General features: G+C 39.5%; 4 protein-coding genes across 12 annotated transcripts in view; 3 read left to right on the top strand and 1 right to left on the bottom strand.

The window, feature by feature from the left end:
- Nucleotides 1-1,832, bottom strand: part of cux2b (cut-like homeobox 2b) — an 84,774-nt gene extending 82,942 nt beyond the window's left edge. For 2 of the 5 annotated variants that reach the window (XM_067522100.1, XM_067522101.1), the window contains exon 1: nt 1,351-1,832. In XM_067522100.1, coding sequence (XP_067378201.1) covers nt 1,351-1,413 — 63 coding nt within the window. In that variant the 5' untranslated portion in view covers nt 1,414-1,832. Of the gene's footprint in view, nt 1-422; nt 562-586; nt 1,179-1,350 lie in introns of those variants that run through there. The other 3 variants (XM_067522106.1, XM_067522105.1, XM_067522108.1) reach the window with 3 other exon arrangements.
- myl2b (myosin, light chain 2b, regulatory, cardiac, slow) lies at nt 45-9,942 on the top strand. 5 transcript variants are annotated; one of them, XM_067522117.1, is made up of 9 exons: nt 46-150; nt 3,074-3,161; nt 6,670-6,713; nt 8,086-8,175; nt 8,286-8,361; nt 8,689-8,793; nt 8,965-9,043; nt 9,121-9,169; nt 9,265-9,942. In XM_067522117.1, the coding sequence occupies exons 3-9, from the start codon at nt 6,711-6,713 to the stop codon at nt 9,367-9,369; spliced, it is 507 nt and encodes a 168-aa protein (XP_067378218.1). In that variant the 5' UTR covers nt 46-150; nt 3,074-3,161; nt 6,670-6,710; the 3' UTR covers nt 9,370-9,942. The 5 variants fall into 5 exon arrangements, with proteins under 5 accessions (XP_067378220.1, XP_067378218.1, XP_067378217.1 ...); XM_067522116.1 differs by lacking the exon at nt 46-150 and adding an exon at nt 401-538; XM_067522119.1 differs by lacking the exon at nt 6,670-6,713 and having other exon boundaries at nt 45-150.
- Nucleotides 9,943-10,865: 923 nt separating this feature from the next.
- LOC137136598 (serine/threonine-protein phosphatase PP1-gamma catalytic subunit A) lies at nt 10,866-16,026 on the top strand. The gene is made up of 7 exons (XM_067522113.1): nt 10,866-11,253; nt 11,655-11,786; nt 11,971-12,201; nt 12,414-12,518; nt 12,778-13,001; nt 13,312-13,446; nt 15,355-16,026. Exons 1-7 carry the CDS (start codon nt 11,199-11,201, stop codon nt 15,442-15,444), a joined length of 972 nt encoding a protein of 323 aa, XP_067378214.1. The 5' UTR covers nt 10,866-11,198; the 3' UTR covers nt 15,445-16,026.
- Nucleotides 16,027-16,479: 453 nt separating this feature from the next.
- Nucleotides 16,480-24,923, top strand: pptc7a (protein phosphatase targeting COQ7 a). The gene is made up of 6 exons (XM_067522114.1): nt 16,480-17,029; nt 18,110-18,289; nt 20,275-20,473; nt 22,340-22,463; nt 22,555-22,684; nt 22,817-24,923. The coding sequence occupies exons 1-6, from the start codon at nt 16,828-16,830 to the stop codon at nt 22,873-22,875; spliced, it is 894 nt and encodes a 297-aa protein (XP_067378215.1). The 5' UTR covers nt 16,480-16,827; the 3' UTR covers nt 22,876-24,923.
- Nucleotides 24,924-24,986: the final 63 nt, after the last annotated feature.

Genomic DNA, 24,986 nt, shown 5'->3' with positions numbered 1-24,986 from the left:
TGTGTGTGTGTGTGTGTGTGTGTGTGTGTGTGTGTGAGAGTGAGAGGAGACTGAGAGAGAGAGTGAGAGGGGTGCAGAGGCTGGGAGCTGGAATAACACTCGACCAACACAAGAGAACCGAGAGCCACCAGATCTGATTTCTCCTCCTCGGTAGGCTTTTCCGAGGGACCCGGACTGCCATGCTCCTGTCATTTCTCATATTACAGAACATCAGTCAAACGGCACATGCGGTGCCCTTGCGCCGGCCGAGGCTGATTTACAAACATTAGCGGGGAATACAATTACACAGCCCCCACGGCCGATCAGCCCTATGCGGCTTCAGGAGAGAGGAAAGGAGGGGAGAGAGGAAGGGGAAGGAGGGGGGGAGGAGAAGGGGAGGAAGGGGCGAGTGGACAGTGATAACAGCGTTTAGCTTTTCCTACCTTATTTCAACGTTTGCTTTCAGGAATACAAGCATGTAGCCTGTCAGGATTATGGTTTATAATTCAACTTTCAGCTCAGCGGGTTGAGCTAGAGGCTACGGACTTGCCATTTAACGGTAATATATATGTTCGTGTTACGGCTGGGATTCAAATAAACTGCTCACCTGACACATTCTCCACGCTAGCAGCAAACATTTTGTGCCAGCGACATATTGTACCCGTCCAGCGTTTACTCACTTAAAATCTGCATTAAAAAAACCCCAAAAAATAACTATGGTCGGTTAATATGTGACGACTTGTGTTTCTAAATGTCGTTACATGTAGAAAATATTTTTCACCATAAAATGTCCGACCACAATCGCTAAGGTCCGCAAAATAAAACTTTCCCAATTACAAAGAAAACTTCCCAGCATGCTATTTGCTAAAGCTACCAAAATGTAAAATCCCATCAGAAAATTGTTCCTCCAGCCTACTGAAAGATGCAGCAGCAACGCGACGGCTCGTCGACACAAACCGCATAAAACATTAGGCTGGGTGAAAAAGTTAGAGCCTACGTCCAGGAACCGAGATTCGGGGGCGCATTAAAAGTTTCCGTACATGTAAGTACGGCGGAGGTTGTCGCGGGCAATAAAGAGTAAAAAAAAAAAAAAAGCAGAAAAGCTAATGCATGTAAACAGCAGTGCTGTCCGCGGTGCTGATCCCAGATCGGTGTGGCTAACAGAGGCTGTGCTGCTCTACGGTCGCTCCACCGCTGATCAATGATTGAACTGAACAAAGGCAGAAGAGGGATCAATTTCTAATAACTATCAATGCAAACACCGCCAGCTTTCGCCTTGCATTCACCTAAAACGAGATAGCACACGCCGGAGTACAGTAACAAGACATACCGCTGCAAAAATAAGCCAAGAAAGGTGAGAATAGCACTAACCTGAAGCCGCCGTAGATCAAATTTCTTCCAATATTGAAACATCGATCCTACATCGGCGGCCATCTTGGGGGATATTGAGGAGATTTTTTTCAGCGGCTGCAATAAATATGTGGGCTGGATTCCCCCTCGTTAAACAACGTTTCCGATCACAGGTCCCACTTTGAGAAAAAAAAGTAACGAACAGACTTAACACGAGAGTCCAACGATATGTTTGACAGGTCTGCCAGCATGTTTTTTTTTATACAAGTAAGAAGGGAGGAAAAAAGTAGACGATATTTTTTTGGCCAGGTGCCCGACTCTGTGAAAAGTAAAGAGCAAGTGTATCCGAGCCTCCGTCCTCAACATTAACTGGACAATTGCACTTGATTTTGCTTTGGCAAAGTTATCAATACTGACGTAAAGCCCGGGCTTGATCAATACCGTCTGGAAAAGGGAAGGAGATGATGTGTAGATTAGTGGAGTTCAGGGAATTTAGCCAAGCCTACTTTTTTGGCGTGTTTATGACAGGAGCACATGGGACAGTGTAATTAGAGGCGGCGTTGGAAATTAAAATAAGCTACATTATCGACAGACTTAGTCTATTATTAGAACTTCACTTAGTTCACGTGTCGTTTTACGCACATTAGATAAAAATACAGCATTTTAAGCTAAAATGTTAAAGGAAATGTAACATAAAAGTAATAAATCGTATTATTCAATAATCACTTTTAAGTGCTATGCATAGATTTTTAATTATAAAGTTGTAATAGTGGGTTTATATTGTTTATAAAATTCATTTCAGTTAGACATTTTTACTAAGAAATAATAGTCAAAGTGTAACATTTTATATGATAGAATATTTAATATATTTTTTTCTATTAGTAGCTGGTCAAAGCCACTTTCACTGTAATTATTTTTTCATCCATAATTATGCATTCATAATTAAAATGAATAACAGTGTAAAATGATGCATGCACGCAAAATAATATCATATTTGTATTTTATATTGGACCACAAATAGTCTAAGTGTTATAACAGTGTTCAAGATTGTGCTAATTATTTAATGGCAGCAACATATTATGCGAATGAAGACGGTCACACACGTTACTTTATCTCACTTAATACAGAATGAGGGTGTTCTTTGTCTACTTTAAATAACTCGCTCCTCTGGTCAGGGAGCTCAGGTACAGGGTACTGTACTGCTTCAACACTGGGGCAAGGGGCTCCCCCTGCTGACACGACAGTGTTAGAAGCAAGGTTATGTGCAGTTGGGCATTGTGTGATTTCCTCCATTAATTATACCATTATAACCAGGTGAAGGCATCTATCGAAAGTAATGGTGTAATGCATGTTCCACCTTCTGATTGCCGTGCACCAGCTTCACAGTGTACAGTAGCTCCTATAGCCAATATCCTTTATGAAAATCAGTCCAAGGTAGAAAATAATATGCTCATGAGTCATATTCTTAGCACCCTGGGGGACAATGACATATTTCTCTGTCATAGACAAAAACCTAAAAGGAAACTGAAGGAAGATTATTAAAAGTTTTGCTTATTGCATTTTATTTGTGGCTTCAGGGATAAGCATAAATGTTGAAATCAAATATGATAAAGAAGGTAGTGAGTAAAATGGTTTTGACTGTTTCTATAGAAGATTTTTGTCTAAATGTAATGAAGTAATTAAGTAAACATATGCTCACTATACAACACATTTTGCTATTAACTAATGCTTTCTTTATATACAGTAACTGAGATACACATTTCAGTAACAGAGGTGAAAGGGACAACGGACAGCTGGAGGAACGACACGTGTTGGAGATTCGGGACACTTCAGTAAGTAAAGATGTACATATTTCTCTGTTAAATCTTCAACCTTGTCTCTATGACCAATAGTACACCTTGCTCACATCATAAAACCTGTTTTTTTTTTTCCCACCAGCAGAACAAGCAAGGTGTTTGTAATCACTGACATTTTCAGATTCCAGATAGGAACACTCTGTTCTGGCTTAACAAAAATGTAGAGCACTCAGACTGTGTGCGGACCCAGGTGGGACTTAAACCCACAATCTCCACCTCCAGACTCTGATTCTTTTTCTGACAGGCCCCCGAATACACATTCATCCATTATGAAAAATTGCCGAATATCTTGGCCTCAATCAGGTCTGTACTTCTGAATATAGTCTTGACCCCACATTCACCGCCGTCATCAACAATGCACTGAGGGCCTCTTCCACTAACCTTGTCACCCCCTTCAAATTAATACATCATTGTGAAAAAGCTTAATCTAAAAAGTAACACACGGTTACTTAAAATGAGGACTGTACGCACAGAGGGGAAATTATCCAAGAGCAAGAAAATGATTGTTTTGATGAGGTCACTGAATGAGGGAATTGAAATGACTGTGTTTCTTTGAAATATGCTGACATATTTAATGAAATTGCATATTGTTGATGAGCGATAGCAGAGCTCTTTTGAAGATTTTATGGTGGGAAAAGAAGCACCTAAACCGCAGTGCTTCAGAAGAAAGTGTGCTGTGCTTTGCATAGTTTAATGTCGGCAGCAATAGCTACAATAAGTACATATAGTGTTGTCTAAGATTCGCTATGATATTCTTTAGTAGGACAGTCTGACAGCATCTACAGAATTTCTAACAGCTGCTTAACAGTTCTACCTCTAGGTTTTTGGTGAATATAATGCGTGTGTAAATCATTGACCATCTTTGATTACTTTTTACCTTGGTTACAAATTCATCTAATCAATAATTGACTTAAAACAAAGCAGAATCATAACCTGATAAAATGTGAAAGGTCTCTAAGCTGAAAAAACTTACATATAACAGTATGATTTTAAATCGGTAAGCAGAAGCAAGGCTCAATCTCAAAATCAGCAATATGTGCAATTCTGTATTTTTTTTATTAATCACACTTTAACCTGATAAAACAAGTATTGACAATGAGACATGGCTCCCTTCTTTTTTCTAGCGCCATATTAACAGCAGAGGTAATACGCAGTATGTTATACAGGACATTCTTTCAAAATGTTGCCCTCCCAAATGAATGTCCTACAAATCGGACACACCACAACGTAACTATGCATCTCCACTGATTTTAGTAAAAAATTATATTTCACTGAGTGGCTGACTAGTGTGACATATAAAGTTTTTTTACAGTATTAATTTTAAAATGTAATAATGTCCTGCACTTTTTATGAAAAAAAAAAACATAGACATACATAATTTCATACCTCATTTGGTGCATGATGCAGATGAGTTCCCAAGTAATTTAAATGGAACTAAAAGTACGCCACACAAACGGAATTATTTGTAGCAATATCGAAACAACTAGGTATTTATTTAAAATCAGATGGCACCACAAATGTATACACAGCAGGGAGCTAATTGAGTGCTACTAAGCAGGAGTTAACTTCAGCTCAATGTGGTGGGATGGGCGCTGAATGCTGTGGGTTTCTAGCAGCACCTACTGGACAGCATGTGTAAGTGACTGATCAGGGAAATAAAGTCGGCATCTGCAGTGTGACAAAACATCCAACTCCACTTCACATGTCCTGACCATGTAATCCCTACTGTTAAACATTCTCTGTGCTCTCAAGTTTCAGTTGTCAAGCTTCAGTGCAGGTTTAAACTCTGTGTCTGTTTGCTAGTTGTGAGAAGCATTTAAAGCATTTGTTTCAGATGGCTATAGCTCAAAGTCCCTTCACATCAAAGCAGGAAAAGCACATCGGGGACTTATAACACTAATGATGCAGGTACTCCAGCAGTCATGCCTGTGGACCATTACGCACAAATAGGGCCTAGTACCTGGAACATGTACTTGCAGCACAGGCTTAATTGAGGTTATTAATTACACATGTGCTTTTAATGCCAAAATATCTACTGTGAAAGAGCGGTTGCAAAAAGCATATGGCTGACATTTGTAATTTTCAGGATAATATTAGGAAAAAAAAATCTTAATAAATCACAACACAACATTGTAATTACCAATGAATAAAAGCTCAGCCACTAATCATTCTGGGGAGGATGGAGAAGTAGCTAGTTTGTGTCAGAAGTCCTCTAAATGCCCAAAGGAGTTGGTTCATCCAAAACTATTGTCAGAAGTCCTATGGCATTCGGCTAAACCGACCCAAATAATTTGATTCCATTTATAAACAATTAAATACTGTTCATTTCTAAATTGTAATTGGTGTCTGTGTGAAGCCAATTCTCAGTAACCGTGTACTCCGGACATTTTAAATTTCCCCCTCACACTTATGTGATAAACCACTGTCTGCTTCCTCACTAACTGCAATGTCACAAAATGATGCCCTCACATGCTGTAGATGTGTTAAACTGAGATTTGAGGCAAGTACAGATAAATCTCTCCTCCTTCAGCATGTGACGGTGGAAACAGTCTAGTGTTAAACTCAGCACAAACACCATTCTGCACAATGAAGCTTGAACATCCAGTAACAATAAGCAAAACACATTATCAAAGAAGAGGGGAACTTTAATGCGTTACTTATGAGTGTGATACTGATATAGTTTTATGTTTGAGGCTGTGAAATTGCATTATATTACTTTACATATTATGCCAGTGTGACATTAACTCTATATCAAGTAAAACAATAAATATTATGTACCTGATCACAAAGTAATATTTTGGATTGGACATTCATATATGTAGACTTTTGTTTTCATTTTAAATCATCTAAATATTGCTTCTACAATTCTACAATTTTAATTTTATGTCTATTAAGTTGTTAGTAAAACAAAAGCTAGATTTGTGGCACTGTGCAACCTTTTCTAACTCACTGTTATGAATCGAGAACTGTCACTGCTGTAAGAAAAAAACCAAACAGCATTGTTGGTGAAACATGTCATATGAACAATGATTCCCACTAACGTTTTCCACAGCTTGGCAAGCCGTTTATGATTGATACTTACTGGGGCTCACAAAGCTTTAGCTAACAGTTCCGTTTATTGTGCTACCAAGAAACAGCTCCCATCTGAGCATAGCTTCGCTCCCTGTGGGGCACTAACAGGACAGCTGGATGATAGATCCCATCAAGTATTACTGTCAGTCACAAACACAACAGTCCATCCTCAGCCAAAGCTATGTCCTGTTGTTATTCTTGGGTCACAGTAGTGGGGTATGTGTTTGGCTATTGTCCCTAAATCTCATGAACTCTGACAATGGTGGCTGTGGGTGGTGAGGGAATAACCCATTTTACCTGGGTCTCTGCCTAAAGAAGGAATGAAGTATTTATAGCCCTTAAGCATGCACTGTTATAGAGGAGAGGGGTCAGTATATTTACCCCTTGTTTTGTGTGCTGCTCCATCATAAAGCCAAGGATACTGCTTGGTCCTCTTTCAGCTACCACTGAAATATGGTGAGTGGACACAGATTTCATTGCTGTTGTATTTAATCTTGTTTAGAGTCTCATTAGACTGAAAGACGACATTCTGTTTCTGCTGCATGGCTGCTAGATTTATGCAGTATATTATATAAGTAATATATTTGTATAGTCTACTGTTATTCATTGATGAATTATACATCTCGCTCTACTCACACCAATAATAACCAATCAATACACTTCATGTCAATATGCTTAATGGTACTGAATAAAGATTAAAAAAGCATCAATAGGACAGTGCTCCGGTTGTCCTATTGATGACTTATGGATTTTGTCTACTCACAATAATGGGATTCCTTCTAAAAACTATATGTGTTGGTTTTACCATGGAGAGTGGAAGAAAGAAGAGGAGGGGAGAAAGAGAGAAAAAAGAGGAGTGAGGGAGATGAGAAGAGGAGACAGGAGGAAGGAAGGAGGAGAGGAGAGAAACCAGAGACATTTGAGGGAACAAGGAGACCATTAAACAGTGTAAGAAAAGGGAAAACAAGCCAGGACAAAGAGAATAGTAGCGGTAATGAGATGGGCAGAAAGGACAGGAAAGAGGAGACAAATGAGAGTAGAGGAGACAAGGCGAGGAAAAGAGCAACAGGTGCAGATGACAAACAAGTCAAGAATAACTTAATGTATAATTCTGAACAATAGCGTCTCTGTTGGCCCGTCTCCAGCTCTACTGGGCAGCAACAGCAGCAAGTCTCCTTTATGTCCCCCAATTGTATGAGTCCTGTTACAACAAAATAAAGAAGCAAATAAAGCTGAGTACAAGAGGTCCCGTCCGTGATATATGCAAGTTCTCAAGAGCTAATCCACAACAAGGGTTAGACAGCAGCTGTCGAGAGGCCCGTGATTTCAAGCAGTGTGATGTCATCACGCCGCATCCCCTTACAGTGTTTTTCACATTTCCTCGGCAGTCATGTAAATAGCTCGACATAATCCTTGCCTCTGAGGGATTTCTGATCAAACAGGACTGTGTACCATTCTGTCATTGCCTGGTCCTTACAGAAATAATCCCTCATGTGATCTGGGGACTGTGGGAGTGTGGGCAGTGGACCACACCCTCCCCAGGCTTTAGTCTGCATTCTCACAAAACTGGAGTCTTGAGTAAATATTTCCATAACAAACTGACAGTGTTTGTAATCCGTTCTAATGAAATGCATGCCCCGCTATAAACCGTGCCTGTTGGTCCAATTAATGCCCCCACACACTCTGAAGTTTGCTGATCATTGACTTGTTATTATAAGCGCATGTGTCACAGTAAAACCAATAATGAGAGAAACTGAAGCAGAGAGCCAGGTGATGAGTGTGCCATTAGTATTGGATCTAATTAGAGTGTCATTGTCGAATCCTGCAGGCACCCAAGAAAGCAAAGAGGAGAGCAGAGGGAGCCAGCTCCAATGTGTTCTCCATGTTTGAACAGGCCCAGATCCAGGAGTTTAAAGAAGTCAGTGCTTTGGCAAATATTTTCTTTTACATTGAGTTTGAGCACTTTATTCTGTGGTGAATGTTAACTGTGCATACTTGGAGAAACAGCATGCAAAAAATCCTCTGCAGGCTTTCACCATCATGGACCAAAACAGAGATGGTTTCATTGACAAGAACGACCTGAGAGACACATTTGCAGCTTTAGGTAGGACCGTCTGTGCATCTGCTATATGTGCACGTGTTTCCTTTGTGCTGATTGACAGAAGTTGTTTTTGTTTTGAATTAAATTCCCAAGTAAACATGCTTGAGAATTAACACTAACATTTTTCAGTTTCACTGAGTTGCATATTTGCATTTGCTGCTTTTCATATGTCAAGTCAAAAGGTTTAGTCCTGCCATCATGGGTTTCTGGGATATTGTGATGGTTCTTTTTTCAAAATTTTGTTAGATGTTTTAGTGAACAGTCCATATATCAATTAATCAAGAAGCACAATACACAGTAGAGTAAAGCCTTAATGCCATCCTTCCCTAGGCCGTTTAAATGTCAAGCAAGAGGAGATTGATGAGATGCTGAAAGAGGCACCAGGACCGATTAATTTCACAGTCTTTCTCACCATGTTTGGAGAGAAACTAAAAGGTGAGGAGGGGTTGTCTATAGTACAGAGCCTGATTATATAAAGTGTGTGATTAACAAGTTACAAATGTTCAGGATGATGGCAATTTTTGTTAAAAAAAAAGTTTTACTATTTTATTTAATATTGTATTAATTTGTTTTACATTTATTGGAGTTACCACTGTTTATCTTCAGGTGCTGACCCAGAGGAGACAATCCTCAATGCTTTCAAAGTGTTTGATCCTGAGGGAAAGGGAACATTAAAGAAAGACTTGTGAGTAACTGCTCAGTTTGCTGATGTTTAATGAGGTGAATGTCTATGCTGCTCATCCTCACGGCTTCTCCTTACAGTGTGACAGAGATGCTCACAACCCAGGCAGACAGGTTCTCCCCTGAAGAGGTCAGATCGCCACCTCTCCCAGTGTTACATCCAATTTTTGCTTTCTCTGTATTCACTCAAAAATGTAATCATTTGTTTATACTTCTTGCCCTTAGATGCAACAGATGTTTGCAGCGTTCCCTCCAGATGTAGCTGGAAACTTAGACTACAAGAACTTGGTGCACATCATCACACACGGTGAAGAAAAAGACCAGGAATAGCTCCATTATCCCAGAGATTTCTGTTGTTAATGTGTGCACAGAGATGTTAACAAGTCATTATTATTATTACATCTATATAAAAGAATTTTATTGCATCTGACATGTAATATGTAATATGTATGTGACGCCAGAAAAGGAATTATGCATTATGTTTTGAAATATTTTTGCTGAAGGAATAAAGGAAGTGAGGTTTAGTAGAACTGGTATTTCAACGAAGAAGAAAATCTATGCATATGCCTACTCACATTTACATATTTTTGCACATAATGAAAATTTTGAAACGAATGAGATTTGCAGTGGCGAAAACACAAAGGCCTGCGATAAACTTAGCCAATACCATTGGGAAAAACAACAATAACAATGTTTTCACAAAGGTAAGATTTGTGTGTGTGGATTTGTTCCACAGTTGCACCGCAAAAGCTGTTTGTGTAGTGACAGTTAATTAGCTGTTCATAGTAATTTGAGTCCTAGTCCACTGTGGACTGCAGTGGATTGGTGGAGCTCAGCTGCTATATGTGTCACTGTCCCCTGTGTAAATTTCTGTATTTGTGTATAAATAAAAAGTAGAGCATTGTTTGAGTGTTTCCTTGATTTGTTCATAGAAAGTTAAAAAAAAATACGATACCCATATCTCAAGTCAAAAAGGCTAAAATCTTGCAAATCAAAGATAATATAAAATATACTCGCTCAAGATTAATAAAATGCATGTATTCAGCTGGTTTTAGTGAGATTCTTGGACACAGTTTAATTATTCTACATTTGTTAAAGAGAACTGTTGTTAAACCATTTGTAGCTTTAGGGTTTAATTAAAACTGCCTTTTCATGTTTTAGATGTTTGTTCAACCTAATAGGTTTAAGTCTCATAGCTGTTCCCTACCATAAAAACTAAATGTAACAACCAAAATATAAAGGAAAGTGCATATATATTATAAATTGATATTATATCCGTTAAAACATTTCATTTTGGAAAACATATATATGTAGAGATAGATAGATAGACTTACAGTATTTATGTATATGCGTGGTGTATTTATGATTGAAATTATGGTTTTAGCATTATGTTACGACTGTATATTTACCCAGATAACAAGTAAAATTGTAAAATACTTTAAGTTTAGTATACATTTTAATTTATTATTGATAATGTAATTTTTGTGCTTTAGAGTAGTGCACAGACTATAGTCTGTAATTTTGACTATTATTCACTACTATTATATTTATTATTTTTTTCATCTACTTGGGAAAAACATTTTTATCCCTTGATTGCCATGTCTTTGGTTTAATTGTTAAACAGACAAAAGTTCAGGTTCCCATTAAAGTAGTTGGTTTCCTGAAATTGCAGATCTTGATGATGATTTGATAAATTAAGCTGATGAATTGTTCTTGTGTTGTAAAAGTCCTCAAACTCATCTCTACGTAAATGGGTTAAAGAGGCGTTCTCCATCCAGAACAGTAGGGGGCAGCATCGGAGCAGCTGCAGCAGTCTCCTTGAAGCAGCTGGCTAGCGCTACAAGGTGCGGCAGAGGAAAATAGGGACGGGACCAACGCTAGCTATTGGGGTTGACGTTTATTTTTTTAGTCCCCGTTTTTCAGTAACTAAAGCCAACCTTGAATGTAGAATTTTTTAAACTGCGATGTTTAAGTAGCTTATTAGAGTGTCTCAAGTGTCAAAGAGCAGCTCAACAAAAGCAGGGTCACATTAACATCTTTACCTTCAGCCGGAAAATCAACGAAGCTAACATTAGGTAGCTAATGCTAGGGTAGCTAGCGGGCTAGCTTTCACAAGCCAAGACCTAGATTTGAGTCGATTTACTAACGCCAACCTTGCAATGGCTGATGTTGACAAGCTTAACATAGACAGTATCATCCAGCGTCTTTTAGAAGGTAAGGTCATTCTGAAATATTATTAATAAAAGGCTGGTTTGATGATTTAGCTGAATACTGTTGTGACAGGCTGTAAGTTCACAGTAGAGACGGGGCTCTGTGTATCGTATGCTTATCCACATCTTGTAAAATAATTAGTAGGCAATTTAACCTCGAGCCAACTAAGTTACGGTATTTTTCGGTGGGGTCAACTTCCTCTTTTTGGCTAATTTGTTTCTTGATATGATATGTATTAGTAAATAATACCGGGTATTTCACATAAACACTGCGCATTTAGTGTACTGTATGTTCCCCTTTTGTCCCACTCAGCTTCTGAACTTGGATGTAACCGTGTCATCCTGTGTTTTTTTTGTTTGTTTGGTTTTTTTTGATGACTTTTGTTGTATGTTGTTGTGTTTCAGTCAGAGGAGCAAAGCCTGGCAAGAACGTGCAGCTGCAGGAGAATGAAATTCGTGGATTATGCCTGAAATCCAGGGAAATTTTTCTCAGTCAACCTATTCTTCTGGAGTTGGAGGCCCCTCTCAAGATTTGTGGTGAGTAAGACTTGCATGGATCAATGGCTCACAATTAAATGTAATAACACAGACCGATGAGATCATTTGTGGTTTAATTTATGACTACACCCAGTAGACAATAACTAATCGCAACTAATTCCCAAGAATATTTTGCGTAGTTCAGTTTAGTCTTGTTGGTGCATTAATTAAATCTTGTTTGTAGGTGACATCCATGGGCAATATTATGACCTACTGAGGCTCTTTGAGTATGGGGGTTTCCCTCCAGAGAGCAACTACCTGTTTCTGGGAGACTATGTGGACAGGGGGAAGCAGTCTCTGGAAACCATCTGTCTTTTGCTGGCCTACAAAATCAAATACCCAGAGAATTTCTTCCTTCTGAGGGGAAACCATGAGTGTGCTTCAATCAACAGAATATACGGTTTCTACGATGAGTGTAAGTAATGTTTCCTCAGTGTAATAACTAAAAGTATATTTTTTTCTATTTTCTTGCTACCAAGTACATCAAGCACACGCAAAACATAAATTGTGTGGTCTTCACACCAGGTCATTGCTGATTGAACTTTTTGGAGGAGGTTTACACATGTGCCTCTCCAGTGGGAAAAGTGTTCTTATAATTAATTGAAGTTTGTTCTTTTAATGTTGTAGGCAAAAGAAGGTACAACATCAAACTCTGGAAGACCTTCACAGATTGTTTTAACTGCCTCCCCATTGCTGCAATTGTTGATGAAAAGATCTTTTGCTGCCATGGCGGTGAGTACTGGTTTTCTTTAAGATTAAATGTACAGTTTTAAAGTGCAGTATTTATGTTTTATTCTTTTGTGTTTCACTTTTCCAATTGTTGTTTTGGTTTATGCAGAATGTCGAAAGTAGTCTAACTTTGACGTCAGCGACTCTTGTTTGTCATTGCGTAATCCTGTCTTGTTTGCCAGCTGACGTAGGCTTCAACCATGAGTGCAAGGTATCCTAAATATCAGTGTGTTTAGTTGTACTTTTTTGCCATTATGTGCAGGACTGTCACCTGACCTTCAGTCCATGGAGCAGATTAGACGCATCATGCGCCCCACTGATGTGCCCGACCAGGGTCTGCTGTGTGATTTGCTGTGGTCTGATCCAGACAAGGATGTTTTGGGCTGGGGTGAGAACGACAGAGGTGTATCATTTACCTTTGGCTCAGAGGTGGTGGCAAAGTTCCTGCACAAGCATGACCTTGATCTCATCTGTCGTGCCCATCAGGTAAAATCCACCAATGTAGAGAGAGTTATAACTGTCTAACATGTCTCTTTCTTTTAATTAAGAGAAAAACTGCTATCCAAGGAGAGATTACATCAGGATTTATTAGAGCAGATTAAAAACAATATATAGGATTTTTTTTTTTTTTTTGTGGTAGAAATACTGCGTGTTTTTATCATTTTGAAACCCCTCGAACCTTTTATCTGCACAAGACTTAAATGTCACTTCTCACATTCAGAGGGAAACTGTTACAACTATTTCAAAGTAAGTATTAAATGTGTAATGTTTTTCTACTCTTATTACCTCATACCAGGTTGTCGAGGATGGCTATGAATTTTTTGCAAAGAGACAACTTGTCACTTTGTTCTCAGCACCTAACTATTGTGGGGAGTTTGACAATGCTGGTGCCATGATGAGCGTGGATGAGACCCTTATGTGCTCTTTTCAGGTAAGCTGTCATTGCCTCAGTTAGTATTTCAGGATTGCTCTGCCAATGTGGCATATTGTAAAATATTACACAATCAAACAATAAGGAACTACATGCAGATTATTGGTACCTTGTACTAGTATTATCCAGTGTGCTTACAATGTCTTAGCATTGTACCCACTGTATATATAGACTACAGTAAGGTTGCCTTACAAATTGAAATCAAACTGCAGTTTCTTTTAAAAAAAATCTATCTTTCGCCATTAATTTACTTTTGCTTTTTGTCATATAATGTATTTTTAAAGCAAGAGCATTGTATAAAGATATACATTCAAATTTTTACAATAAAATGCTCATTGGATTTTAATTTATTTTTTGTTCTTGTTATAACACTTCACATACAGTGCTTCCAGAAAGTACTTTTAAATCTTTGCAAATTTATTAAAAATAAAAAACAAAACAATGCATGTCAGAGTGCAAAACAAGCCATGAAGTCCGAGGGACAGAATTTTATCAATGCAAAGATCTGGGAAAGGGTACAGAAACATTTCTGCAGCATTGAAGGTCCAATTGAGCACAGTGGCCTCCATTATCCGTAAATGGATAAGTTTGGAACCACCAGGACTCTTTCTAGAGTGGACCAGTCAGCCAAACTGAGCAATCGAGAGGGAAGGGCCTTAGTCAGGGAGGTGACCAAGAACCTGATGGTCACTCTGAAAGGGCTCCAGCATTTCTCTGTGGAGAGAGGAGAACCATACAGAAGAACAGTAGTCTCTGCTGCACTCCTCCAACCAGGCCTGTATGGTAGATGGAAACCACTCCTCAGTAAAAGGCACGTGACAGTCTGAGTGTCCTTCAGGCAGGGTCTGAGAAACAAAATTCTCTAGTCCGATGAAACAAAGATCGAACTCTTTGGCCTGAATGCCAAGAGTGTCATGTCTGGAGGAAACCAGTCACTGCTCACCACCTGGCCAATACCATCCCTACAGTAGAGCATGGTGGTGGCAGCATCATGCTGTGGGGTTGTTTTTCAGCAACAGGAACTGGGAGACTAGTCAGGATCGAGGGAAAGATGAATGCAGCAATGTACAGCTACATCCTTGATGAAAGCGATCTGGACCTCAGACTGGGGTGACGGTTCATCTTTCAACAGAACAACAACCCTAAGCACGCAGCCAAGATTTACATTTACATTTACATTTAGTCATTTAGGCTTTTATCCAAAGCGACTTACAAGTGAGGTACAAGGCAAGCAAAAATCTTAGTCAAGGAGAAGATAACAAAGGAGCGGCTACAGAAAAACTCTCCCCCTGGAGTGGCCCAGCCAGAGCCCACACCAACAAGAGTGAACATCTCGACACTTTCCATCCAACTTGATGGAGCTTGAGAGGTACTACATAGAAGAATGGGAGAAACTCCCTAAAAATAGGTTTGCCAAGCTTGTAGCATCAGCCTCAAAATGTCTTGAGGCTGTAATTGGTGCTAAATGTGCTTCAACAAAGTATTAAGTTAAGCCGGTGAATATTTATGTACATGTTTTATTTGTTTGCTTGTTCTTAAAAAAAATAAATTTGCAAAAATTCAAAACTCTTTTTTTTTTGACACTGTCATTATGGGTATTGTTTGTAGAATTTTCAGGAAAATAATGAATCCATTTTGGAATAAGGCTCTAACATAATAAAATGTAAATACTTTCTGGATGCACTGTAGCTGATTAATCAAAGAAATGGTCAAAAGTTGAATTCATTATTAAAATAGATGTTAGTTGCAGCCCTAGTTTTAATTGAACAAAATTGCTAAACAATCAAAAATGCCCATTGTAAGTGGTTGCAGTGTATTTTTAGAGGTAGTGTCTGCTTTAACATTTGTTCACCTGCAAAAAGAACATTTGTAACAATGCATTACTAGCGCTCTGTATATCTTTGGCAGATTTTAAAACCAGCTGAAAAGAAGAAGCCCAATGGCAGCCGTCCTGTGACTCCTCCCCGCAACATGGTCACCAAGCAAGCCAAGAAATGAGAGGACAGGTTGGGGGCAAATGATCAGAGTTTCTCTCCTCTGCTTTGCTTTCATCTTCTGCATTTGAAGGATTGGTTATCCTTTATGCTGCCAATAATGAAAAGATATCCACTCCTACCCGATGAAAGCAAAATAATTTGTTGTTTTGTCCACAGGGGTAAATTGATATGTCACCATGAAAACCTCAGGTGTTTTGCACTCCATTTTGCAGCTAGTCTTTGCCACATATGACTGTTCAATCAGGAAAATGTAACAATATGGCTAATTATGCAGATGAATGCCTTGTTTGAAGCTGTGCACAACTTTTCGGGTTTGTTTCATGTTTTTTTTCATTTATCCATCTTTTTCTCACTGTCAGTAATTGTTATAATATAATGGCTATGAAACTGAGGAAAGTCACAAACACCTGTTTACTTCTGTAAACCTTAATTTACAGTTAATTTACAGTCGGTGTCAAAGAACATTGGCTCTCCACTGCATTGTCACCTTTTTAAATAAGTCTTGTGCTAAATTAAACAAATAAGGAAGCACTCTTGTAATGTCTAAATCTTTCTAATAAACTTTGAGTGTATTTTAGGCGGACTTTTGTATCTTGGTGTCACTTGTTTTAAAACAATACTACAGATTAAAATACTAAGTTGTTGCCTAGGAACATTTAATGAACAGAGGGGTTCCCACCAATCAATATCCACAAGGGGGAGACAATATAGAACAATATATAATTCAGACAGGGAGAGGAACGAGTTTAGGCTTTTATCTTGTATATAAACAGTGGTAGAAGGAAATATGTTTTATCATTTCTCAGAAACTAGTTGCTTACTTGTAAAACTTTGCTTCCCAGCGCTATTTATCTTATTTATTGTCATGTTTATGCTTATTTTTCAGGTAATTTTTTTAAGTTAATTTGTCCAAATTATACTCGTAAAACATTCAACCACGTGTGTCTACTACTAAAAGTTGCGAGAGCGATATTTCCTTATTAGGGCATGCGTAGATTGCGTAATGTCTGACGTCAGAGCAGTCACAAGACCTTGCTAACGCACGACAGTGTACGAGGCCACGGCACAGTTTGTCCGCATTCTGTCTGTGTAGTGGCTCAAAGGAAGAACTGACACAATGGCCGCGTCGAACCAACACTTACTGGTTTTTTGCAGCGGCGATTGCTTTCTGTGAATTTGTTTCATTTTTCTCGGTGTTGCAGTTTAAGCCTTCCGAGGCTCTAGTCATTGAATCGGTGGAAGAAACTGCGAGTGCGTTGTCGTCGGGTCTCGTTAGCTCAGCCTCGCATCTCCAGACTCAGAAGCGGTTAGCAAGTCAGCATTGTGTACATACGTCAAGCTGCTAGCTTGGCCGGCTCGTGCGGTGGGAGCTGGTGTGTAGGTGATGTTGTCCGTGCTGTCGTACGGTAGACTGGTTGCCAGAGCTGTCATCGGCGGACTTTCTCAGACAGACAGCCGCGACTACAGCCTGGTGACAGCGAGCTGCGGCTTCGGCAAGGATTTCCGCAAAGGCATTTTGAAGAAAGGGATGTGCTATGGAGACGACGCGTGCTTCATTGCCCGACACAGATCTGCCGATGTATTGGGTGAGTGTCAGATCTGTTTGCTGTTGAAACTTTAGGCATTACGGTGCTTTGTGTAAGGCAGCCCCCTTTATTTGAAGTGTTAAATACCTTATATGAAGCACTGCATTTGTTATCAGATATTGTTAAAAAATATATAATGCTCAAAAGGTTCACAATAATGCTCACTGAGAGGTAAGACATGGAGTTATCCACTGCTTGCATTACACTGTAATACACTAGTATTAGTTTTCTCTTCCATAATTACCTGCAACTCAGTGTAATCAGGATGCCTCAAACTAAGGTCGTGGGATCATATTATCTGAAGAGATATTTCGTCACACCATCAGTGAATAGAGTCTACATATGTATATAAACAATGTAGCCCCGTAAACTCCGCTATATTGCGAGCTGAATGGAATCAACTTTTATTTAACACCTGCAGGACAGTGGAACTAAAATGAAGTATACGCATAATGAATTGATATAGACAAGGACAGAGAAATGAGGACATCCCTTCACCATGTCAGGTTATATTTGGAAGTTCTGATTAGTTGCAAAGTCTCCTGTCTACTATGAGCAGGCCTGTTTCTCTTCTGGCTCGGGCTGAGGAGACGCTGAGGGCCATCCATGTATGGTCAGTGGAGCAGATGCTGGTGTCCTGGGAGTAACAAGACTAGAGTTTCCTTTCTAGGAAAAATGTTGGCCTAAACTAAATTCTGCGATACCCACAATTATTAACTTACAAAGCACTGCCCCAGAAAGTTTAATCATAACTTAAAATATGGGTAATTCATAAACGAAGGGTACTTCTTGTTAGGAGAGTTAGAGAAAAAGACAAACAAAAAAAAAAAATGTATATACCAAAAAAACATTGAAGTTACCTCTGTAGCAGATGAAAGTAGAGCTGAACTTCACCATGTCATTGTAAGATCTTGTGTCTCTACCCTGAACTATGTGAAAAAAAAATTTGTCTTAATAGGAAAACATAACCGCATTATGTGTCATACAGAATACATACTTAGGATGGAAGATGCCTTGTTTAAGTAAGGTAAATGGGAAAATATTGATTCTGCTCTTTAAATCAACACCTTTCTGTTTTAGGTGTGGCAGATGGGGTAGGAGGCTGGCGAGACTATGGCGTGGACCCGTCCCAGTTTTCAGGTACACTGATGAAGACGTGTGAGCGGCTGGTGAAGGAAGGACTCTTTGTTCCCAGCAACCCTGTGGGAGTCCTCACAACCAGCTACTATGAGCTACTGCAGAACAAAGTGCCACTACTGGGTGGGTCAAGCCATTAGAAACAGGATTTCAGTTCTTACAGTTGTGTACAATTGATTTAACAATTATGTTTAGTTCAATAAGTAAAACAAGGTTAGAAGATTGCATAGGTCTCCTTTTTAAAACCATCTGTATCAAACATTTCTTCCTACGTCTGGAGACACTGGTACTGCTCGTTATCGTTCTTAGTGCCTCTCACCTTGTTAAAAGGAGCACTAAACTAATTTAGAGCTCGTAAGCCATGCACCTTGCTGTAGAATGCAAATGAATGAATGTTTTATAAATGCAAAATGTGTGTACTAGTACAATGACTGTGTATTGTGGTGGCTGGATCGAGATTTTTGCAATATGACTCGGAACAGCCTGATCCCATTAAGAACTCCCGGGAATGTCCCGACCTGCCCTGTGTAGTTCACTTCCAGAGTTCTTTTCCTTCTTTGCACCACTTCCGCACAGCTGATTGTGCCCAAATATGTAGCATCGATGAACGAATGTAAGTACAGATTTGTGCCTCTGCGAGTGTCAGTAATTTTCCACCCTGTTATCACATGTGCAGCAGGGGGAACAACACTGCATTGTGCTGTTCCTTCACAGCAGAGGGACGGTTCTTGAGGCCGGCAGCATGTGTAATTTTACCACTGGAGAAAAAAACAGAGAAGAAAGGGAGAGAGTCAAAGTGCGTAAGGGGTTTGATGGCTGATGCTTGGGAGCATGCTCAGATGAATCACTACAAGGGTGTGGCTGTACATGTCTGCCTGCTCCACCAAGCTCATGTTTCCTCCCTGATGTCCCTGATAATGTAAAATTTAAAAAAAATGCTACGATTCAGTTTTAGTTTAATTTAGTTTTGTTTTGGTTAGTTTTACCCGAGATGTCATCCTGTGCAGTTTAGTTTTCATTGTATGGACTTTTTGGGGTTTAATTTTGTTTCGTTTTTGTTTTTTTTTTTTGTTTTTGTTTTTTTAAGAATTAAACTTATCAATGACCAGTTTGGTGGGTCAGTTTGCTAAGCAAAAACTGCTATTACCAGACTGATGTCTGATTCTTTGTATTTTCAGTACAAATGGTTAATTATTTGAGCTGTCCCCAGAGTAATCTGGGGTCAAAATAATCTGGTTGATATACTGTTTTAAATAACAAGGTTTTACCATAAATATCTATTTTTTAATTTATTGGGGATTAAAGTGGTCATCCACTTTGATCTTTTCAGTGCATTAGTGTCTGCTGCTACTGGATGCTGACATTGCCCTTGTTCTTCTATTTGGTACATTCTGCCAACACCCTAGAACATTATATTTCTATTTTTTAGTTGGATTTCAGCAACTGACTTTCTTACTTTACTATTTTCTTTCATTTAACTTTTTTATTTTCTGTGGATTAATTGTTTTATTTTAGTTTTAAGACACAGACTTTTCATGTTAGGTTTTGTCTTGGGGAAAAATAATCACTCAAATACAGTAATTTTCTTTGTATATCATAGCTTCAATTTTGCCAAAGTATTTTTATGTAAATTGTTTATTTAAATAGGAAATATAAATGTCCAATTTCCGGGCATTTCCTTTCATTATGGCCCTTCTTTCACAGGGGACGTTTTGATGTGTCATAGTAGGAAAAGCACAGGTGTAAATAATTACATGAATGATGGCTGAATTCCATTTAGCTTCTTTGGTTACAGAGCCCAAGCATTGTGTGTGTGCTGGCTCTCTGTCGATCTGGAACAATTGAGTACAACACAGCCATTGTTAATGTTATTAGAAGGACCCGGCTTTTGCTAAAATTCAGTACAGTTCTCTGATAAAGCCATGTTTGTTGTTAAACCTTATTTGCATACATATTATAAATTAATATATACTGACAGTTCCTTATACAACAGCTTGATGTGGTCTTAGACTGCAGTGAGTATATAAAAATATTGCAAAACTCAAAGACGCAGCTTTTAGTTTTGAAAATATTTCCAACCTTTTCTTTCTCTGGCACATGTTTTGCAGGTAGCAGCACGGCCTGCATTGTCATTTTAGACCGTCAGAGACATCGGCTGCACACAGCCAACTTGGGAGACTCAGGCTTCCTGGTGGTCCGGGAAGGGGAGGTGGTTCACCGTTCAGATGAGCAACAACACTACTTCAACACACCCTTCCAGCTGTCCATTGCACCTCCAGGAGCTGAGGGGGCGGTCCTTAGTGACAGGTGAGACACCCGCAGGCAGTTCCTCCTGCGTCTGTGGCCCTACGGACATCTGAGTTGGTCTGTTGAAGCTACAAGAGTATGGGGAATTGTACTTAATTGTTGATAGACCAGTTGATAGAGAGGAGCCCATACATGTGTTCAGTACTGTCCGAACACATACTGGTATCAATACTGATCACATGCAGACTTAATAAAAGCACTTGGCTGTAACAAACTGTACTGCAGAATGTGCTGCTTTGAGGGACACAATATACAGCAATGTTCAGTGCAAGTAGTGCACGTGCTATGTTGAGCTGTAGTGTAATAGTGCGTTCCGGGGGCATGTGCTTCTGTGTCTCGTTGCTGTGGCGTGCCAAGCAGCCGCACAGTAAATGTCAGTAGAGCGCAGGACAGGTGTTGGATGGTTGCCAGACTTTCCCTCTTTCCCAGGTCAAAGTCTGTGTGGGCTGATGGTTAAACCAAAGAGTCCGCAGTCAATCCTGCTCCAGAAGGCTCAGCAACCTTTTCACTTGCTCAGTCTTGAATCAAGCAGATTATTTTGAGCCTCTTAAAAGCCTTGCTGAAAACCGGATGAAAGATGAACCATGGAGGAGTCTTAACTGTATGTCTGGGGAGTTTTTATATTTTTATTTTAAACAACCTCAGTTAAATTTTAACAAAGGACACTTTCTTCCTATTTGTGCGTCCTTAAATAATTTTGTTGAAGGCTTTATTCAGAGTGCAACAATAAATTAAGCTTCCTGTCCTGCAGTAGATGACTAACCAACGCACAGAAAAGAGTACAAGGGTCAGAACGGAAGTGCAATTACAGCAGAATGTAGAAAGTACTTGGAAAATACACCTTTTGTGTTATATGTGTTGTGGTAGAAGCAGATTCTCACGTAATGTCTAAACACAAAGCCTTTCAACATGCAGTGGAATATTTATTTCAGTGCTTTGTGGGCAATTTACTCTTGCATTAATGGCTTTGTATAAATAGTAAGGCTGTGGTTTTATAATCAATTATATTATGTAGTAGTTGTCCTGCAATATTGTATGCAACTATTAGGAACACTGCATTCATACAACACTGCTGGAGAACTAGATTCATAATTGAATATTAGATGTTTCAGAGCTATCAAGTGTGTGTCTTTGGCATTTGATGATGGATTTTGGCTCAAGGATGTGTTAAACAATGGTTGATGAATTCAAACATGGCACCTCTCTTATTCCAGTTACAGCTGCACATGAATATGCAGAAACAGTTTCTCACAGTTTCACATGCACTTCTCACTCTGTGTTTCCATATTGAATGTGCAATATTCTATACATGTTAAGCCAGGAGAAATGCATTTCATGTATATCAGAATCACAGCACAGGACGGGCTGTTCCGGGGGCCTTTGACTCTGTGTGTCATGATGCATTCCAGAAGGTTTGTAATGAATAACATTCATGACTGTCTAGGGGGTGTGCAGCAGGGTAAGGGCATCTTCTAAGAAGTGAACTCGACACTGGCACTGCAGACTAACTTTGTTCCTGCCAATGTGTATTTGAAGCACCCACGGTCGTAATAGTTGCAGCTTTTAATGGCCCAGAGTGTCCTTTCCAAAAGTACCATGTGATGATTCTTAGAATTTGTCTTCATCTAGCACATGTGATTAAGTTTGTGTAGCAAAGGTGAAATATCATTAGCAATTGGAGTCTAGCTTTGTCCATTTGACCCTGGATAGAGGTTTAACTTGGTCTATTAGATTTCCTGTAAAAGGGTGCACAAGATGGTGCGTGAGGAAGGAGAAGAGGAAAAACAAGACAAATCAATGTAGTTGCAGCCTCTTGATGCATCGCACACTGTGTTCTCTCTGACATTATGGTATCTACACCTTCAGCCCTGATGCTGCAGACAGCTCCTCCTTCGACGTCCAGCTGGGTGACATCATCCTCACTGCTACTGATGGGCTTTTTGACAACATGCCTGACTACATGATCCTGCAGGAGCTAAAGAAACTCAAGGCAAGTCTGAAACAGGTTTGCTGGTCGAAGTGGAATCAGAAAGACTATCTTGAAGACAAACTTCATGTTTTGCTTTGTTTTTGTTTCTCAGAACACAAACTATGAGAGCATCCAGCAGACTGCTCGGAGCATTGCAGAGCAGGCCCACGTTCTGGCGTATGACCCCACCTACATGTCACCTTTTGCACAGTTTGCCTGTGACAATGGATTGAATGTAAGAGGTAAGTGTCTCAGTTCTATGTGACTTATTGCTCTTCAAAGCTTAATTAAATCAATGGAAAGTTTCTCATGATTTAAATATACCAGAATTTGGACCACCACCTTTCTAAAAAAGAACTGTTCCTTTTGTCCAGGAGGAAAGCCAGATGATATCACAGTGCTGTTGTCCATAGTGGCAGAATACACCGACTAAAGTGTCTGTGGAGCTGTGGACTGCTTTGATTCCTGCTGGACAGGATGAAGGACTGATGTCAGATGCTTTCCCTGCATCCACTGGCTCTGCCTCAACACCCAGCTGATCACCCCCTTCTCCCTGTTAAGAGGACTTGATGCCTGACACATCCTCTTGGCAATGCTGCAGTATTGGCATCTTTGCAGTGTTCCAGTGTTCACTGTATAATCCCATTGGCCAGGATAAGCAGTCATTTGGTATCTTGGAGATGAGGATCCTGTCTCACAAGCATAAGTCGTCTTTCTCTCTTGGATGGTTTGGACACGGACGCAGTTGATATTCAGAGACGGGCAGATTTAGGCAGACAGGAGGTGTTAGACTGTTAAAGTGGCACCATGCTGGGCCGCAAGAAGGGAAATATACAGACCCATCAGTAATCTCAAAAAGGGAACTGCACAGAGAATGTCAGCAATAGGAATCAATAAATGGGCTGACGTGTGCACACAGATGTTCCTAGTGATGGTAGTTAGAAAACCTCAGGTAAAGGGCCTGGAACCTTGTTTTTGGGTGCAGGGAGCACATGTTCGATAAGATTCAGCTGGTGTGCTGTTCTGTTTTGTTATTGTTAGCGAGAAAACGTAGTGTATGTGGCATTCATACATCAGTGGGTAGTTTGTTGGGGTAGGCAAGTTCAGTAAGATTACATGAAGTGCGGCAGCTGCCTTTTACAAACCCGTGCAATTCAAGTCTTGCACAAATTTTGTTACTTTTAATGGGAAGAGTATGTTCTAGTTCAAATGCCTGTTGAGACAAATATTGTAAAACTGAAGCCCTCCCTTTAATCTCACAGCTGCTGCTGAAGTGTTGACCGTGATATGTGTCTGAACATGTATGTGTGAGTATGTGTATCTGTAATGAACGCACTTGTATTGGTCAGTGTGTGTATTGATATGTGTAGTTAATATGTATGAAATGGATGTGAAGGCTACAGACTTCTTCACATCCACTGTGCTGAATTGGGTCTCACAGCCTTAAACGCACAAAGTGTTGGAAGCATATCTGAAAAAGCTAAATACAATGAAAGTTGGTCAGGTGACCAAATGTATTTTTGTAACTTTGTTCATTGGGATTATTTAATTCTTTGGACCGATCACCGCGTTAGATTAGCTTTAAAATCCATTGCTCACAGTCACCATTTCCTTTCCTCCTTTGGTTTCCTCCTCCTGTAGACCTCCAATGGCACATTTGTGTGCAGGTTTCAAGTAAAAAAAAGTGTCTGTGTTTCCACATCACTACAGATTTTCACTTTGCATTTTAACTCTGTTAAAATATTTTAGTACAATTTGGATTTAGTGTCATGTCATGATTATGTGCCTTGTATCAGACGTGGTTGATACTCAAAAACATTTCCCTAATTCCAGAAATGTCCGACTATGTGCCAGATACTGAGCACAAAGCTTGAAACTGTTAAATAGCCATAAGCATTTCTCCCATTGTGCCCTGCTGTCTTAAGACTAGGTTTTCAAACCTAAAGCATATTCAACCTTTTTTTCTCCTGAAATTTGCTTTTCAGCATTCAGTCTGCATTTACATCTTAGGAATAGTGATAAAACTATCTACGCTTCCCTCCCCGTGGATATGTGAGTCACTGTTTACAATCTGTGGTATGTTTCCTGACTTCTTTCCCTTTATAATCTGACGTCAAACAGGACGACTGCAGCAGGTGTTTTAAACTGATGTGGACGTGCATGGAAGAGTAGCTTTAGGCAGAGCGGTGACTGGTCAAAATGTGTGTTGTTAAATGTTATAGCACCAAGGACAATCTGAAGCAGCCTTAAAGCAATTGCCCCCAGTCAGGTGGTACTACCATCGTTTCCTTTGTGGTTCCCTTTTGTTTTTTCATACCTGCCTACACTCTGTTTCCCATCAAGTTCATGTTCCTCCTTCAGATTTTGTCACAACCAGAGCACATGAATATATAAAAGGTGTAAAGATAAGTGGAGATCTAAGCTCTGTGAAAACATTTTTAAATCTGTACAATATTTAAATAAAGACTATAGTATTTATTATCCTGCTGTATCTGATGATTGTGATATAAGCGTAGGCCTGCATTCGATTTTAGATCAGAACTA

Source organism: Channa argus, chromosome 11 (assembly GCF_033026475.1).
Source record: "Channa argus isolate prfri chromosome 11, Channa argus male v1.0, whole genome shotgun sequence".
Classification (NCBI taxonomy): domain Eukaryota; kingdom Metazoa; phylum Chordata; class Actinopteri; order Anabantiformes; family Channidae; genus Channa; species Channa argus.
This window is presented reverse-complemented; position numbering and strand designations above follow the sequence as displayed.